Source organism: Mus pahari, chromosome 12 (genome assembly GCF_900095145.1).
Source record: "Mus pahari chromosome 12, PAHARI_EIJ_v1.1, whole genome shotgun sequence".
NCBI classification, from domain to species: domain Eukaryota; kingdom Metazoa; phylum Chordata; class Mammalia; order Rodentia; family Muridae; genus Mus; species Mus pahari.
This window is the reverse complement of record NC_034601.1, coordinates 46,134,960-46,154,233: the sequence shown is the minus strand read 5'-3', so window position 1 is coordinate 46,154,233 and position 19,274 is coordinate 46,134,960. Positions and strand designations below refer to the sequence as shown.

Here is a 19,274-nt window from a genome sequence, read left to right as displayed (position 1 = left end):
CTCTCTCTCTCTCTCCCTCTCTCTCTCCACACACACACACACACACACACACGCACACGCACACGCACACACACACACGGGTTGAGGGGGAGACAGAAAGATACTGGAGATGATGTGGCTTCCTGAAACCTGAAAGCTCACCCCCCAGTGACATACTTGTCTGTGACAAGGTCACATTTGTTAATACTTCCCAAACTGTTCCACTGACTTCGGATGCATACTTACAGGGACCATCATTATCCAAACCACCACAGTCAATATCTATGTTCTACTGGGACTTCTGGAACTTTTCAGATACCACATAGTAGAGATAATAAAAAGGCTGAGCAGGCTATAAACTTATACATGGAGACACAGTTACAGGGACGGGTGACTGTACTTTACAGCCTGGCAGGGAACTAAACAACACAATTTCCAGAAGGGCCACTTTACAGTAATACAGGGTGTGTCACACGAAGCTCTAACCCCAAGGGCACATCTCTATTAAAGTAATAAACTCTGCTTAGCAAGCAATGTGACACGGACTCTCCTTGCAGGGCCTCTAGTAGGAGGGTCACCAGTTACTGGCCGGTGAATAGCTGTTTTCATCTCTAAATTTCTTTGAAGTTTTAGATTTAACCTTAAAGACTTGTGTGAATTTCACAACTTGATGCAAGTATATGTATGATTTTAATTTAAATTTGCATCCCCTCTCTCTTCCTGTGATACAACCTTAAATCCTGTTGCAAAATGCAAGTTTCTAGAAATAAGTTGTGTTGAGTTTAGTGGTTTCATGTGCCCTTTGGTTCACTCAGCCGCATAAGCAATTTTGAGAAGGCAGGGAAGGGTGACATATGATTCAGAAATGGTTCCACAGAGATGGTTGAGAAGCAAGAACACTCTGGGAATTAAAGGAACAAATTTCAGTCAGCGAGCAAATGCTTTCACCTGAAACCCCTATTTTTCCTTACATCAGGCAGAACAATGAACAAACAATTACTACTTGGAGACTGCTGTTCTTCTCTCTAATGGAAAGAATTCTTAATCTTTAAAAATTTACCTCCAATACAGAAAATAAGTGTGCCATAAACTTACCTAAATTACTTAATGCTTAAAAGACTATTTACCTGACACCTTGACGTCTTTGCATTTTCTGTGTGGTTTAAAACATGGAACATGTTTTAGTAGTAAATTATTTTGGGGTAGTCTTGTACTGCAGAAATAATGCAGGATTATCATGTGGGTAACGAGATACTACAGAATGCAGGCAGTTCTTGCTACATCAATATAATTTCACCTTAAAAAGGCAAGAGTAGTGAAATCTAATGAAACTCATGGACAACTCAAGATAATAAGATCTAATTCTCAGAAGGACAGCAATGTTCTAAGGAGTTTTAATTTTCACTATATAAAAACTAATGTAATAACAGACGCTTGGTTTCCGCAGGATTCTGTTGTCTTTTCTAGTTTTAAACCACTCACCCTTCTCCTTAATGGGTGCATCTAACACAGGGAGGGTAAGTATGCCAGGTGCACAGACACTAAGCACAAAGCTAAACTGAGATATGTGGTGGTGGGACTCAGTGTGCCTCAGGGAAGCACAGTTGGGAACAGCAAGAGCAGGTCAACAAGCAGTAAACACTGCTCAGAGGTCTACCATGGGCTCACAAACACTAGGAGTCCCTGAAAATGAAAGGAAGGGACAGATTTGCCCCTCAGGAAGCTCACATCTGCCAGTGTGAAGTGGACACAAGGCGGAGTGTAAGCGGTCAAATGCTTGCTTTTCCTCCTATGCTATATATTCAAATAATTTTGGAGCGATGTACAGCTGTGTTTGCCAGTCCCCTATAATGACACACATCACATGATAGATCTTAGTGAAAGAAAAACTGGGGGTGCTGTTGTTGTTTCATTTGGCTGTTTTGTTTTAGAAAATACAATGCTTAAGGCAACAGAACTAATTCAGGTTCACTTACAAGTTGAGCTCATCAATTGCTTTATTTTACATGTAATTTATTAACTCTTTTCTCAATTATTTTACGTATTTGGCTAATAATGTATTCTATCCAAGACCTTTGATCTCATATGTAGGAAACAAAGGCACACAGATAGAGAAACCCTATCTCAAGGGATAATAATAACTGTTTGAAATGGTTTTAATTGATTTGAGTTGTTGTAATTATCAAAACGAAGGCGGTTTAAAGTTTGATTGTATTAATGACATTATTAATCCTCTGGAAGAAAGACCCTCCATGCCAGGGGAGTGTGCAAGAGAGGAGAGACGCCATGCCTGAGAAAAGTACAGGACAGAGAGGCATGGCCGCCATCTGAAGGAGCCAGGAGAACAGAGCCAAGAGCAGCCAAGATAGAATATAAAACTTAGTATGTAATAAGTCGGGATTATTGGCAGGAGATAGATTAACCACATGGAAGTGAGGCAGTGGCCCAGCTATTGAGTTGGTTCATGCATATTCAAATATAAAGGAGGTGTGTCAGTCTTTCATTCGGGTACATACACCATTGATGCAGGTATCGAATCTGCCAACAGGATTTATTTATTAAATACTAATTCTATGAATAAACTATTAAAAATTTTGCTTGGGGGGAGATGGAAGATTATCCCGAGGGACTAGAGGAATAAATGGAAATATGCAGCTGTGTGGGGTGGGAGGAGGGGAAACCTCCAGAAAGTTCCAGAGACCTGGGATGTGAGAGGTTCCCAGAACTTGAAGGAGATGACTTTAGCCTGAATGCCCAACAGTGGGGAGATGGAAATTGGAGAGACCACCTCTAGTAGATAGACAGGATCCCCAGTGGAAGGATGGTGTCACCAACCTACCTTCAAAATTATGGGCCTAGAATTTTTCTTGTCTAAAAGAAATGCAGAGACAAAAATGGAGCAGAAACTGAAGGAAAGGCTCATCAATGACCGGCCCAGCTTGGGATCCATCCCATTGTCAGGCACCAATTTCTGACACCATTACTGATGCTATATTGTGCTTGGCGACAGGAGGCTAGCATGGCTGTCCTCTAGGAGGTTCTATCAGCAGATGAATGAGACATATGCAGATATAGTCAATCATTGGACTGAAGATGGGAACCCCTATGGAAGAGGAAGGGGAAGGATTGAAGATGCTGAAGAGGATAGCAACTCCATAAGAAGACCAACAGTATCAACTAACCCGGACTCCTAGAAACTCTTAGAGACTAAACTATCAACCAAGAGCATACATGGACTGGACTGGTCTGTGGCCCCTGGCACGTATGTAGCAGAGGACTGCCTTGTCTGGCCTCAGCAGGAGAGGATGCATCTAATCCTATAGGGACTTGATGCCCCAGGGAAGGGGAATACAGGGTATGTGTGTGGGGGGCACCCTCTCAGAGAACAAGAGGAGGGGGAACGGGATAAAGAACTCTTGGAGGGGGGACCGGGAAGGGGAGACAACATTTCGAATGTAAATAAATAAAACAATTAAAAGAAGAATTTGCTGATTTTTTCCAATATTAAGAAATTATCTGACTAGCATTATGGGTATCTTATTGTCCCTGTGATAACAGACAAAGCTCCAACTTTCTCACCCGTCATACCTAGACTACTTCCTGGGGCCCACAGCACACAGAACAAGTTACTTGGGAAATCTGATAACTCAGAAATTTAGATAATGACACCAATTTGGACAAAATATTAAAACACTTTTGAATGAAATCATAAAATGACTTCCTATCTAGAAAGGCAACAGCTCAGCATTTTACAGTCACAGATTCTCTCTGCTTATTTGAAACACCATTATTACTAAATATAATTTACTAATGAAAGAATGCGAAGAAAACAATCTGTATGTGCAACTTACAAATACTGTAAGTGTGAAATCTCCATGGTAACAGTAAAATACAATCGGCTCAGTTCTCATGTAATGATGGAAGGATTATTACTTTAATGAAGGCAAAAAGCTTAAGACAGGCAAGAACGATCACACAATACAGTCATCAACCAGAGTATGAAAGGAGAGAAAGATGAGCAATGGAAGTAGAAGATTAGAACACTGAATCTTCCTGCTGGGCAGTGATGGGCAGTCACTTTTGAGCTGAGAAAGCAAGACGAAAAATTAAAAAAAAAAAAAATAAGGCCGGGTGTGGTGGCGCATGCTTTTAATCCCAGCACTTGGGAGGCAGAGGCAGGCGGATTTCTGAGTTTGAAGCCAGCCTGGTCTACAGGGTGAGTTCCAGGACAGCCAGGGCTATGCAGAGAAACCCTGTCTTTAAAAAAACAAAAACAAAAACAAACAAACAAAAAAGTACAGGATAAGTCGATGATGCTTACAAAACAGGAAGAGCATGCATGAGGAGTGTATTGTGTCAAAGTTAGAAGTTGTTTGTAACCTGTTTTCTTAAAATGAAGATTTTCTTCATAAAGAGAAACATTTGATCAGGTAACCACCCTCAGACAGAAGATGCACGTGAATTTATTGGTTTATTTTAAATAATTACTGAGTATGTCTTTGAATTTATTGGTTTATTTTAAATAATTACTGAGTATGTCTTGGTGACAAAAACATTAGGTGTGGCCTGGTTTTAGTACTCATAGATGACTGTAATAAGTTTATACAACAGCTGTACCAAAACATAAACACAGCATAGAAACATGATTTTGTGGCAATATTTTCCCAATTATTCAGAAAGAATTTATGCTTGCATCCATACCAAAATTAAGGATGCGAATAAAAGTTAAGTGGCAAAGGTTGGTGAAATAATACAAAAGTCATGACCTCCTTAACTGGCAGATTAGTAGACATAAGAGCCGTTCAATTAAATCATGACATCAAATTAAAACTGAAGAACAGTAAGTTAATTTCATTTTTAAAATATCTGACTGCTGTAGGGGAGTGGAACACTGAAGGTCACAGACTTATTGAGAGATGTGAGACAAGAATGCCAGAGAGCATCCTTCTCTTGGGGTTAAACAACAGAGAGGATTACTGAAAGCCTCTCATTTTCCAAATAGACACCTCACAGGGTCCCAGGGAGATCCAACCAGGAGAGGCTGGAGAGGGCAGAAGGCAGGCCTGTCCTTCACCTTGTACTCGGTTCTCAGTTTGTGGTACTAGTGTCCTATGAGAAGAGGCCCAGCTTCAATTTAACTAAGGTAAAGCAAGCTAGAACCTCAACTATTCACAAACTGATATAGGACAGGCGTTTTCTCATTCTCTAAGTAGGAAGGTACGAAAGTTCTCAAGAGAATTATTCTTGCAGCCACACCCCAATCTCCATGTAGAACACTGAATCTTAGTCAGAAAAACAGAAATATCTCCTTGCTAGCTAGAAAACCATACCACAGAAGTCGTCTGAACTGTCTGAGCTGTTGTGGGTTTCTCAAATGCTTTCCTGCCATTCGAGGTTACCCAGGCAGGCATTCAATAAACTCTCTTTAAGTGCACCCTGAAAGCTATACCTGGGGCAACAAGCTTTCTGAAAGGGCCAGGTATGGCATATTTTAGGCTGAGCAGATGAAGAGATGGGAATCAAAGTGACTATGTTAGTGCTTCATTATCACCTCAACACACATCACTTGATATGCAAATTGTTACTTCAAGGGAAAAAAATCCCATCAATCAACAAAGGCAATGCTACAGCATCCACTCCTTTATTCTCACTGTCACTCTGCATCCTTTCTCAGTTTTGAATGACTCTCACACAGGACGTGAGACATAGCCAGACTGGCAGAACAGTGAGCTAGGTGCCTGATGTCTTCTAGAAGGGGAAGCATCATCCCTGGTGTGCCAGTGTAGCTCCTTTTACATGGACAGGATGCAATGATCTGTACTAACTCAGACTGGGAAGTGGGTCACAATCGGCGGCATTCTTAATTTCAATTAATGCAGGCAATAAAATAGCCACTATTTGTGGTCCAACTGACCTTACAATTTGTTAGCCTCTTAAATCCGAGATCTCATTGAATCATTTCAACAGTTAATGTAGGAAATAGCTGTTGCTGTCCCGCTTTGCAAGCGGATGCTTAAGATGGGAAGAGTGCTAAGTCGTTTGCTTAAGAGAGTTCTGGTTCTATCCTGTAACAGAGTTGGGTCACTGCTCCCTGTATCTGGAAGGCTGAATGTTAGTTGTCCGGATGCTCAAATCGTAATTCTCTTTGAGACTTCTTTCTTCTGTATTCATTATTTAGAATTACTGAGGAGTAACAACTTTCTCTTGGGCCAAAGAGGCCATATAATTAAACAAAGCAAAACAAAACAGATGTTATCTCTGAAAGGTGAGATAAAGACCAGCCTATGGGTTACCTTATGGAACTTAAGTCCATCTTACAGGGTGAAGAACCGACATGCTTTCAGCTCAAAGCTGAATTGGAGTGTAGTGACACTGGTGATGTCAACCCACCTACACATGTAAGATTTTTTCATGTAAAAAGGATAATGGAATGTCTGAGGTCAGTGTCCAACTCCCGGACAGAAATTCCAAGAGTTTTGATTCAGCCTTGAATTAGCCACAGAAATGACCTCCTTTAGACTCCGCACCAGTTCTTTCCCTACTATATAGCAATAGGGGCACAGTATGAAGTTCCTGAAGTGGCTGCCATCATCACCACTCCAGTGGCAAAGGGCGCTCCTTAAGGCTTTGTTGGAAAGCTCGTAGGCCAATCTGAACCTCAGAGAGATGTGGCTGATTAGTCGTGTCTGCCGGAGCCACGAGGGAGACGGCTCCCGTAAATACAGATGCTCTCGTAGCAATCAATCCACTTCTGAGGCCCACAGCATACAACTTCTCCATGTAATCTGGAGTTCATGTGCATTTCTATACAAAGGGCAGTCTGAGATCTAGCCATCTACACAACATTTCGATTTCTAAATTACTCAACTGTCACGTTGATTCTTTTGTGAAGTAAAGCACTGATGGGCCTGAGCAGTTACTCTTGGTTTGTAAGGTCAGTGTTCTAACTTAACAAGCAAATCTCAAGTTATAGTGCATTCACAGAGATGATTTTATGCGACTTCTTATAGATAGAGCACCAGGATGTGGTTTCTGTTAAGAAAAAAAATCTACTGGACACTTTTATATTGAACAAAAATGGTAATCAAGTACAATCTTACTATTTCAAATAAAATAACTTCCTATCTTCATTTTTTCTCCACATTTGTTAATGTCATTCTTGGATCTTTAATTTTATACAAATGTTTCCATCTGACTCCCACTAGGTTTAAACAAATTATTCAACTTCATCTAATATTTTTATGAACTGATTAATACTGCATGTAGTGTTTCAAATTATTATTTTTATTTTATTTTTGAGTATAATCACATAAACCTCCATTTTCTCCCTCCAAACCTTCCCAAAATACCTCTCCTTGCTCTCTTTCAAATTTATGGCCTCCTTCATTACTAATCATTCACACACACACACACACACACACACACACACACACACACACACACACTTCAAAACATAACCTATTCAGTCTGTATAATATTACTTGTATGAAGGTTTTCAGGCCTGCTTGTTTATTATTGGATAAACTATTGGGGGGCTCTTCCCGGGGAAGACTCTTTCTCCCACTCTCTTCAGTCCTTAGTTGTCTGTGGTTATGTGTGTAATGTTGAGGCGTCGTGGTCTTCCCCCATCCACTTTTTATTACTGTTGTCCTTGTTCTGCTCATGCTAGACAGTCACGTTGGTGAGACTCCCTCCTTCTGAGATTGTTAGAATGAAAGAATATCTATCCATAGTCCTCTGGTTATTCCAATCATTTTTTCCCACTTTCCAGAGTGCTCCCTAAGCCTTAGATGCAGGAATGTTCTGTGGATGTATTGACTGGGACTGGGCTGTACAACTCTAACATTTTGCTTCATTGTGGGTTTTTTGTTTTGTTTTGTTTTTGGCAGTTGTCTTTTTCAGCTGCAAAGAGAAATTTCCATGATGGGGAAATGAGGGCTACACTTTATTTTAAAAGGGAATGCTGCTTAATATATTTGAACCTTAGTTTTAAATCAACAATGCTTTCTCAGTCAAGCACACACACAGAGTGCTTGAGACTAATTGATTAGTACTACTAATTAAATGGTACTAATTGTAGCACACAAGCTGAGCTCATGCACTCATGTTTACCTTTCGAACACTCGCCAGCCTGTTCATCATCAAAGCCTCCTCTCGATCATCGTCATCATCCAAGTCAAGCATGGGGATGCTGAAAGGGTCGATGATGCTGCAGCACCTGGAGCCTTCGTCTCTGGGGTCGAAGGGGTCCACGATGATGGGCTCGGTTCCTTTTATCTCACAGCGACAGAAGGGGCAGCCTTGGCCATCAGACTCCTAAAACAAAGACAACAGATTGACTGGCTCAAACCAATCCAGAGAAGTCTGAAGGTTGGACATTTACAAAATGCTTCACAAGTCTGTGGATCAAGGATGGGGATATCTTGAAGAAGCACTTGAGCACAAAGGTGGTAAATCAACAAAATATTCTATGAGCAAATGCAAAAAAATAAATAAATAAAGCTTGGACAGCTAAAGAAGCTTAACTTAATTTTCACAAATATCCATTTGTAATTCTAATGAGCAAGGATTTACAGTCCTCAAATACTGAAAAATGAATTATGTCCACTTCAAAACAACAATGCTAATTAAATATTCCATAAAAAGAACATCCTGGCAAAATTAAAAATGACTAGAGCAATAATTAATAGTAATCAAAGCAACCTATTTGAAGTCTACTTTGGAAAAGTTCTTGTGCATATCAACTGTGGGTAAATATTTCTTCTTAAATCCACTAGGATTTGTCAAATTTTGGTTAATAAGGAACACGTATGGAAAATAAAATAGTATTGAGAAGTAATGATCTAGGCTGAAAGCATTATGATCTACATCTTATACATCCTCTAAAAGGCTCAGTTATCTCTCTACTTTATCACCTAGTGTCACAAGGCTTACTGGAATGCAGTGAAGTTGCACTGGGGTGTGGCAGTGAAGATGTTATCAGCACACTGGCCCCATTCCAATCTTTCTTTCCGATTTCTAGGTGACACGAGGTGAACATCTAGGCTCCATCACAAGCTTTATCACCAACCCAAAGCAAGGAACGCCACCAAGCATAGCCTGAAACCTCATGAGTCATGAGCCAAGATTTCATTCTGTAAGTTGACTTATCTCAGTTCTGACTCAACAGTGGGAAGCTGACTACTACAGAGCCTGTAGTCTTGACTTGTTCATGTGGAATCTTACACTCTAAGATATGAAATATCTCCCAATCTAGATTTCAGAGGCTACAAAAGATTTGGTAAAATACTTTGGGTGGAGAAATGTATTTATTGGTGATCATTAGGTTTTGTTCAGCCTTCCAAATTCATATCTCTAAGCCCTAACAGCATTGAAAGTTCCCAGTTGGGAGCAGACAAAATGAGATGCTCTCTCACCCTGCCTTCTACACAGAGGAGTTAAAAGACAGTCACTACCCTGGCATTTTGGGATTATACACTTAGTAAATGTTAAAAGTTTACAAAAACAATCAAACACTGGACAAATTAGCATAATTTTTGCAGACAAATATACAAAAGCTATCCCGTACTTAACTCAAGACCACTGTACTATAGCCACTTGGCTTGTGGGAATTGAGTCACCTGCCTTTAACAGTGTGGCTTCAGAGGCATTGTAAAAGTTCCCTGGACATCTCGGGACAGGTATCAGGTGTCTACTTGGAAGCAGATGCTATTGGTCTATTGTTTCCTTTAACTTCTTTTGGATCAACAGACTAAATACCTTCATTGAATTGCTTTGGGAAAAGAAACTGTAACATCCCCATATTCATATGTTTTTAACATATTTTTAAGACCCAAAATTGTACAATTAGATATAATACATGGATAAGTATGTACATATGTATATACATATGTATACACATGATTTTGAAGAAAGAGAGGGAGGGAAGAGAGAGAGAGAGAGAGAGAGAGAGAGAGAGAGAGAGAGAGAGAGAGAGATAGCAGTCATGTTCAGAGCTGATGGCCATAAAAGTATTATGATTCTTAAGTTCACATAAGATTAAAAAAAAAAAAGATTGAATTCTTCCATTTTTGGGTAATCTCCTACTTTGATCTTTTAACACCAAGAAACTTTAAAGAAATCTAAACCTTCCTAGTTTAGTTTAAAAAAAAAAAAGAACTTTAAACTTAAGGGACCATTTAATACGTGTTATCTGAATGAAGTCTCACTACTATAATGGTTAAAGTTTGTACTGTGTGTATGTATTGGCGTTTCTGTATAGATCTACATTAAATCCGGTCATTCATAAAAGGTAGCTCTTCTTGTGTACACTGAAAAGAAACTCACATTATCTGTAACAAGAATGTGTGGCAAATGAATGCAAAGTAGAATTCTGGGCCCTGTGTGGCCATTTCATTCCTAATACAGTTTAAATACTGTTGTAGCAAATTAACATACAGAGTATAATGAATACATATATTCATAGCCCACATTGAGCAATGATCAATTCATGCTTAGTCTGTTTCCTCGATGCCTTCATGTCTTTCACCTGTCTATTATTTTGAAGCACATTGTATAAATTCATATAGACATATTTTAGTATGGATACCTAAAGACAAGTCACTTAAAGATCTAAGTGCAACTATTGTAACTAAAAATAATGTATCCAAATCCAATCATAAAGTCGTAACATTTGTTAGTACAGTGAGTGGAAGCCGTAATACTTTTTATCATGCTCTCACTTCCAGATCTATCATCCTGAAGTGCTGGCTAAGGATTGTTTGAATGTACACTACCACTTTCCTCCTAAGACTGATCAACTTTCCCTTGGAGAGAAGGTGATAGGCAACAATATCCAGATATTACAATAAAGCAGGGCATGGTTCTTCTAAACTAGGACTTAAGGTCTTTCTCCAACCGGTTTACCTGGCTGTTGATGTGACCCTTTTTTTAGACCTAACATATGTACATTTCGTGGATTTTAAATGTCAACAGCTACACTGACTCCCCATTTTGATTGGCAAGTGGCTCACACTGAATGCAGTGCATTCTCTGGTATGACTTCACTCTTTGGCTTTAATTTAACTACTGTCGTATGCAAATGCAGCATAACCATAAATTTTCAAATGCGACTTTGGTTCCTCTGCCCTAGTTTCTGTCATATGGTTGATTGAATACAGATGAAGAATGTCTAGAATAGACACATAACTCATCAGGATGGTGCATCGATAATTAAAATAATGTTCCTGTCAACATATACTTAAGTCAAGATCAAAGAACATATGTTACCGGAGAAGAAAGAACAATAAATAATTTTGTACTTAGTCCTTAAGATGTTCACAACTTGTGAATGGTAAGAGGAAGTATTTAAGATTCCTTCTATTCTAATTGACTCAGTGGCTTTCACTTCCCTAATGTAGAAACACTTCAAAATTGAAGGTGAGAGAAGTTACCAGTAAAAACTACAGTCACTTAAATATTACCTTCGTAATATATCCACGATATAGTAATTTAGATTTATATATCATCCATTAACACCATTAATTAATATACATAAACATAACTTTAGGCCACAACAATGAATTTCCAATGATAGAAAATATAGAAAAAATAATGAAGAAAACAAACCTGCTTTACTATAAACAGTCTTTAAGAGCGCAAGTGAACATTGCACGTAGAAACTTTTCCCAGAATCACCACATTGCTCATACATACATACATACACACACACACAATGCCCTAAACATTGTCTCTTAAACGTTTTAAGATACATGTTACACATGCAATTTATTTGCTTTCAGAATTATTAGTGAAGAACTGTGACTAACAGCAACTCACTTTCCTTATAGACTGTGCTGTGTGTGTGTGTGTGTGTTCCCAGAGCTTGGTAGATGTAAGCCAGAAGTCCATGTTGGCTTTCATAACAGTAGCAAAATTACAGTTATGAAGTATCAATGAAGTAGTTTTATAGGTGGGGGTCATCACAACATGAGGAACTGTATTCAAGGGTCACAGCATTAGGGAGGTTGAGCACCACGGATCTAAAATACCCTTCCCTTGCCTCCGACCTTAGGGTCAGCAGACATTTGACTTAACGCTACCAACTTTTAAACAACCCAAACTAGAAAGACCCATGAGGCAGCAGAGATGGCTCTGAGGTTAAGAACATTTATTGCTCTTGCAGAAAACCAGGGTTTGGTTCTTAGCACTCACATGGTAGTTCACATTTGCCTGTAACTCTAGTTCTAGGGGTCCCAATGTCCTTCTCTGGCTTCCACAGGTACAGCTGTGACACACAGACAACACACAGGCACAACATTCATACACATAAAATAAAGATAAATCTTCAAAAAGAACGGCCCAAACAACTACTCCTATTTTTAAATTGTCCATTTTGGTTCTCAAATACACTGGGACGCTGTGAGAATCTGTATACTAAGTCAGCAGACTTAGGCTCTAGCATTTGTTCCCCAGGATTTTATTTTTCCTGCCGTGTGTGAGATGGTTCAGCAGGTACAGGCCCTTTCCTTCAAGCCTGCGGAGCTGCAACAGACAATTTGATGCAGATAAGTGCCACCTGTCTATAATCCCACCACTTCTGTGGACAAAATGGGAGGTGGAGACAGGAGACTGGCCGGGAAGCTCTGAGGCCTGCTAAACTGGGCAGAAGAGGGTCCGTGCCTCAGCAAGCTGTAGGGAGAGGTCAGCCTCTTCAAAGACTCTGATTTACACCCTCACCCTTGGTCTGCCCCTCCTCTCAGGCCTGTGTACTCCTTATGCCGCTCCACTGCGCTAGCTCAGGAAGACTCCCAACTCCTTCAGTACCCCTCCAGGGAAAGAGGAGCTCCATTTATTCTATCACACTCACTCAGAAGAGATGCAGTAGAAGTCAGAGAGAAATGTCCATTTGAAACAGTCTTAAAAGCAAATATTATTTTAGTTTTTTGTTAAAAAGCTGCAAGGGTAGAAAAGTGAATGTTGCTTTTAAAATAAGTCAGAATCATATCTGTTTCTTACTGAGACGTAAGCACTGAGCTCAATTCTTGTTTCTCTACAACGCTCTATTTGATCATATGGTATTAACGCCACACTCATATTTGAATGCATTCACTGTTTTCTAACAACATTTTGGACACTGAAAAGTCTTTCCTTCAAAAGTGTCTGAAGAAAAGTCTAGGGAAAAAAAATCATAGAAGTTCAGTTTTCTTTTAATGAAACTAGGGTTGTTGGCAGAATTCAAAGTATAGCTGCCTAGCATCGACAGTGATCGCCTTTTTTATGTGGGACAGTTAAACTCAGTTTGCTGTCTGTGTCATCTGAAAGCACAGATGTGGTTTAGCAGAACTGCTTGTTTGTTTTTGTTTTGTCAAAAGAGAGACACAGCTCCTTACCTTACACTGTATGCAGTGCCGCTGCTGCGTTACTGCAGAGTTTTACAGACTGTGCACAAAAGAAGAAGATGCACTCGGGACTGGGCACGGAAATGTTTTCTCAGTCTCTTACTGACGGGTGAAAGTAAGAGGGGTGCCCCCAAGCTTTACTGATCAAGAGTGAAACAGAGAAGCCGCGCCCAGAGAAACTCAGCTTCAAATGCCCCAGAAAGCAAATTATTTAACTTACTTGGTATTCTGTGCAAACTTCCGTGGTTATTCAATTTATTAAATAACACAGATGTTTCAGAAAATGAAAAAAAAAATCTGACACCTCTTTGGAGGCATGACTAATAGGCCATTATGACTGCAATTAAGGAGCACCCACTGACAGCCTGTAACAGCAACCACTACTGTGCCTTTCTTAGGTTTGCTGTTAATTACATCAAATTTAAGTCCCTAATGAATTGGCATTAAACTAAAACAGGGCATCAAATGAAAGACAATTTTAGTGAAGAACAACTTGCTAAAACGCACTGGCTTGAACACATTATAATTTGCGGTCCAGGTTCAGTGCTCCCTGCTGGGTGCTGACAGATACTGCCTAACTTCTTGGGAGGCATGCATTTCCCTAAAATCATTTTCATATCAGCACACCTAACCAAAGAACTGTAAAGTAAGAGGAAACAGTTTCATGTCTGCAATGAAACCTGCAGGAGAAGCAGATACCCCTTTCAGGTAGTTACTGGTAGTAAAACTTCGAGCAGTGAGTTTAACTACGTCTGAACTTCCTTTTGCTCAGAGATTACTATAGAGACGCGAGCTGCCCAAAGGATATGCCTTAAAATAACAGTCAAAGCAACAGGCTTGACTTCGTGGGGAGCAAATGTTGAAGTGTCCAGGATTGTTTCTTTCAAAGGGTGTTGTTCAACGACAGGTTTTTGTTGTGCATGATTTACCTTAAAAGCTTAACTTTTTATAAGGCTCTAACAGTGGGAAATCCCATGAAGTAAAACTAACAGCTTTAAAGAAAAAAGGAAAAAAACAATGACCCTGTACTGTGTCGTTTTGGAACACAGGCAAAGTAAAAAGACAGAGACATCTGTTACAACCCGCCTTTCAGCCCAGAGCTCCGACCCTCAGAGATCTTCCAGTAAATCTGTAACTTTAGATTCAAGGTTTGACAATATATTACAGAAGGAAAGAAATGTCCTATCACTGTGTTCTGCTCATGCACACACCATCAGTTAAATCCACTGAGACTCCCAACTGGGGGTTGTTACTGAACATTTTTCCACTATGTTTTAATTGCATTAAATTTGTAACACTTGTTCTTAATAAAGGAAACATTTTTTTAATAACATGTCTAAAGGATCACACAGTATTGCTGCTCATGCACTAATTGGAAAGCTTTGCACACTGATAACCTAGTCAGCGGGGCATATTGAGTGATATCTGTATGTGGATGTAGGAATGTCCCTTACCCCATAGTAGACACTTTACTGATTATGGAGTTTTCTCTAGTGATGCACTGCTGAGATGCAGTGATTCCAGACTGCCACTTTAGGAATTTCAAGCCATGTCCAAATGACAACTTATTTAAAAATGAGGAAAAAGTGCATCAGACATCAGTGCAAATATTCTTTGAGAGAACACAGTAAGTAGAAGCAAGGTCTTGTGGCCATCTGTGCCAGAGGTTAAGCGAGCAGCAGAGGTAAATAACAGGGTACAATATCTACAGCACAGAATGCACGGATCTGTGGCTACAAGTATAACAGGGTACAATATCTACAGCACAGAATGCACGGATCTGTGGCTACAAGTATAACAGGGTACAATATCTACAGCACAGAATGCACAGATCTGTGGCTACAAGTTTTCAGGCACATTGTCAGGGACAGAGGAGGCCAAGGTCTCTGAAAGGTAACGCCTTCTCATGAAGAACTGTCTAGAACAAGCATTCCGTGAGGTTTTCCATCGATGATTACAGCACTGTCCAGTTAGAAGAATCTCATGCCCCACCCCTCCACTTTCCTTCATAGCATCTGACCTGAAAATCACCATTGGGTAACCACCCACACGCACATACATGAATAGGCAAACCGATCCCTGTATCAGAAATCCATACTCTAGACTGCAAATGGGTATACATAGACATGTTTACAATATAACCAGGAAGAAGCTTATAGAGTCATACAAATTGAACCAGAACATTTAGTAAAATATTATTTTTGTGAGGAGATATCAAAATTTTGCCAATTTTTCTTTGTCTATATGCAAAAGCTGACTATCTGTTTTGGATAACTACTCACTAGTGGTGTAATTTAATGGGACACTTATTTCGATTTCATGAACACATTTGAAATAGTTACTTTTTAAAATTTTACTTAAAAAGTTATTAATTTACTAGTACTTTTTCAAATAACTTCTACTGATTTCCTCCTGTTTCCAGTGCTTGATCGTGCACACACTTCCCCAATTTCAAACAGTGAAACTAAGAAGGAGTTAAGCATTAAAAGGGGAAACAGTAAGGGCTAATAATTTATGAACACTACTGGACATATCTGCATGTAAGGTCTCTAACATCAATATGAAAATGTATGCAAGGCATCCGGGAACTGATTATGGGCTAGAAAGAGGAACTATAGGCAAAGCTGTGGTAATGTGAGGGGCAGAGCATCAAAAATACAGGAGGAAGAAGCTGGAACAAATCCCATGCCCTTTTACGCAGCAGACTGAAGCAAAGCTTTACAAAAAGCTGGAAAAAAATTATAAGCAGTGCTTCAAACAGTATACAGAATTAACACACTTTTTTCTTGTTTTATACTCAGGCATACATTTAAAAGACCCACCTTAGACTACAACGTAAGAGACATCTGTAGAGTGCATTAAACAATAGCTTCCATTCCAGTCAAGCAAATAGTACTATGTTAAACCATCGACCTTCCCAGTAAAAAGCACAGCGCTAGGCCAAACATGTCAATTCCCAGAATGCATAACATGGCCGTATCGCAGATTTGAGGCCCCCAGGTGTGCACTATCCTAAATTTATGCATCCCTTTCCAAAAAAAAAAAAAAAAGGCTGTCTTCACCCTCTCAGGAATGCATAAGAACCGTATTACTAGCACAGAGGGATACAACTTGGCTTCTTCTCAGTTCAGCACTCATCCTGGCATCCTGAATGGGTGTCAGGTGAGCAGAGCTAAATACCCCTTCCCAGGCAGTCAAGGGAGGTCACAGATCAACCGCACTCTGTACCAGTGCGTCTGAAATGTCCTTAAGGGCAGAAGAATCTGACTTTTGCCGGCAAATCAAAATTTATCGCACGTCATTTTCAAGAAGCCGTTGCTAAGTTTACAGAATGATGGCTGTTAACAGACCCAGCAAGGTGGGTACCCATTGGCTGGGAACAACTCTTCCTGATGTCACACCAAGTCCCTTTCTTCCACCCTGTACAGTGCAGATTCATCTTCAAAATGAATAGGTTGCAAGAAATGCGGGCAAGGTTAGCAAGAAAACTTAAGGAAACATATAAACTAAAAGCATGTCGGAGAGGACAGCCATGGAGATGCTGAGCAGGTTGACTGGGGTGATAACGATGCCTGTGAGCTCACAAAGAAGTATAGAAGCCTCCATCAGCTAGACTTCTTTGTCTCCTCAACACCCCCTTTTAAAGTCTCTTCAGACTGGGACTGAAACTGTGAAAGTTATTACATCTTTCACCAATCCACACGTTCCACATGTACCATGACCTTTTCATACTCCCCACTCCCCTACTGCTCTATTTCCCCTTACGTCAGTTCAGCGTTAGAAAATGATGGCCAAAGAATGAGAGGACTGAGGTTTAAAAATTAAATGTTTTGATTGCCAAATTACAGCAACATACTGCTAGTTTTAACAGGGCTCTATTAAAGAGCAAATTGTAAGATGGCGTGATCAAAATAGTTAGCTAAAACTGGAATTGTGTCAAAATAACCATTTTAAATCCCCAACTTTTGCAACAGTTAAACCACAACAAAAAGAGTCACTGGCGGGAAAAGCAGCTTTTTCATGGCCTTATTCTAAAACATTGACTCATTTTGTATTTAGTGACTGACTACCCACGAACAGGAAGGAAGTTGGTCTTTGATTAAGTTTTTCAAAACTGGAAATTGCCTGTTTGGGTAGAAACTGCTTCAAAGACATGTATCTCTGATTCCCCTGTTTTGGCTTTATGAAAGCAACGATAAACATGTGTGAAACATGACCCATGGCTCAGGAGAAGAGAACCGTGATCGACAGCAGCAGCATAAGATGTATCTGCTGTGGTCCACTGTGCTTCAGAATCTTCCCAGGGGTGCGATGTGAGCTGACTGGAAGCGCTCACCTGGAAAATACTCTCTCTTGGCATCATCATGACACTAACGGCAAGACAGATGCAAAACCACTTATAATCAACAGGAACTTAAGTTACACGCATGAAAGAAACGAAATATAAAACGTAGCAAAGCTATCAATTTTATGCATTCAACATAATAAGATTTTTTTATGGTAAATTACTCTTTTAGATAAAAACAGTTCTGAGTATTAGTTCCTGAGTCAGTAAGATGTAGAAGGCTGAGAGGGGAAGTGTGAATGGGACAGAGAACTCAGTAGTACCTGCCACGCGGTAAGGCACGAAGTGCACATCAGATGCCCACAAGGCTCAATCTTGACATCTTTGTCATTCTCTGCACAGATTTTGCAGAGCTGAAAAGTGGAGCCCATTTCACAATACAGTTCATACTGTTCCTGGAACACAGGGAAGAAAGGCCGGCAGTTAATGGTTTACTAGCATGAAGTAGTCATATGGAATTCCCTAAAATACAATGACTTACGGTAAGTATCCCACACTTGAACTTGTCAGAATTCTGTTACCATTTAAGGACACATTTTAAATTGATATTCACAATTTGCTCTACAAAATCAATTTTTACAACATCTGAGCTCTTGACATCAATTTATATGTAAGCTTTTTTTTTTTTTAAATGCTCTAGGTTATTTAATGTTTTATGCTATTACTTTAAGAAAGAACTTGCTTTAACAGCAACAGGCAATACCTACAGTTTTAAGATGACAATATAAATGACTTGGTCTTTTCTTTTTTTCTTGTTTCCTTTTCTTTTTCCCCTACACTGTCAAATTGAGCAAGTGTTGTCTGAATATTACATTTTACTTCTTAGGCATCTTTAGGAATCTGAGGATGAAGGGGAAGCAATGTTCGTTCCTCAGGTGAGCGTGCTGCCTGACTTACTGTAGTCTACAACTGGAAGCGCAACATTCTGTGACCGTGAGTTTCAGGTCTTGCTCTCAACCCTGAAGGACCTGAAAAGTAACCATCTGAGCAACTAAACACCGGCTGAGTCAAGTTCAGAATGTTTGGCACACTGAACCTCAGTGAACAAATACTGAGAATTCTATGTGAAAAATAAAACGCAGTCTAGTAAATGTTAAAAAAAAAAAACAAAAAAACAAAAGTACATCCAAGATCTGTTTATGAGTTTGTCAAAATTACATCATGCTTTAGTGAAGTCAATGCATACAAACAGCAATGCATGAGTAGAATACATAAACGGCAATTCTTATTGTGTGATTACTAAAACTATGTAATGTTCTAGCACAGATATAGACACATACATGAATGCATGCATGGATACATAAAATTCTCGTCCACTATGATATTTGCCTGATATTTAGTAAACTAAATAAGGACAAGCAAATGAAAGTGGAAAAGAATTATTACCAAATAATCCATGACAAGTTGTGAATGGTTGAGCATCCTGCTCTAGCACTGAGATTTGCCCGAGTCGGTCTGCAATTACAGCATGCTCAAGTCACGAGCAGGGGATTTACTGCATTCTCAGGCGTAAGACTATTTTATGTGAAATGTTAGGGAGCGCACTATTCTGAAAGATTTATGTACACTTT

The 19,274-nt window shown here is 39.6% G+C and overlaps 1 protein-coding gene across 7 annotated transcripts in view; it reads right to left on the bottom strand.

Moving 5' to 3' along the window:
• Cblb (Cbl proto-oncogene B) overlaps positions 1 to 19,274 on the bottom strand; it is a 173,506-nt gene that overhangs the window by 47,376 nt on the left and 106,856 nt on the right. For all 7 annotated transcript variants that reach the window (XM_021210048.1, XM_021210049.1, XM_021210047.2 and 4 more), the window contains 2 exons: positions 17,967 to 18,098; positions 8,092 to 8,295 (listed from right to left, as the gene is read on the bottom strand). In XM_021210048.1, coding sequence (XP_021065707.1) covers positions 8,092 to 8,295; positions 17,967 to 18,098 — 336 coding nt within the window. The remainder of the gene's footprint in view (positions 1 to 8,091; positions 8,296 to 17,966; positions 18,099 to 19,274) is intronic.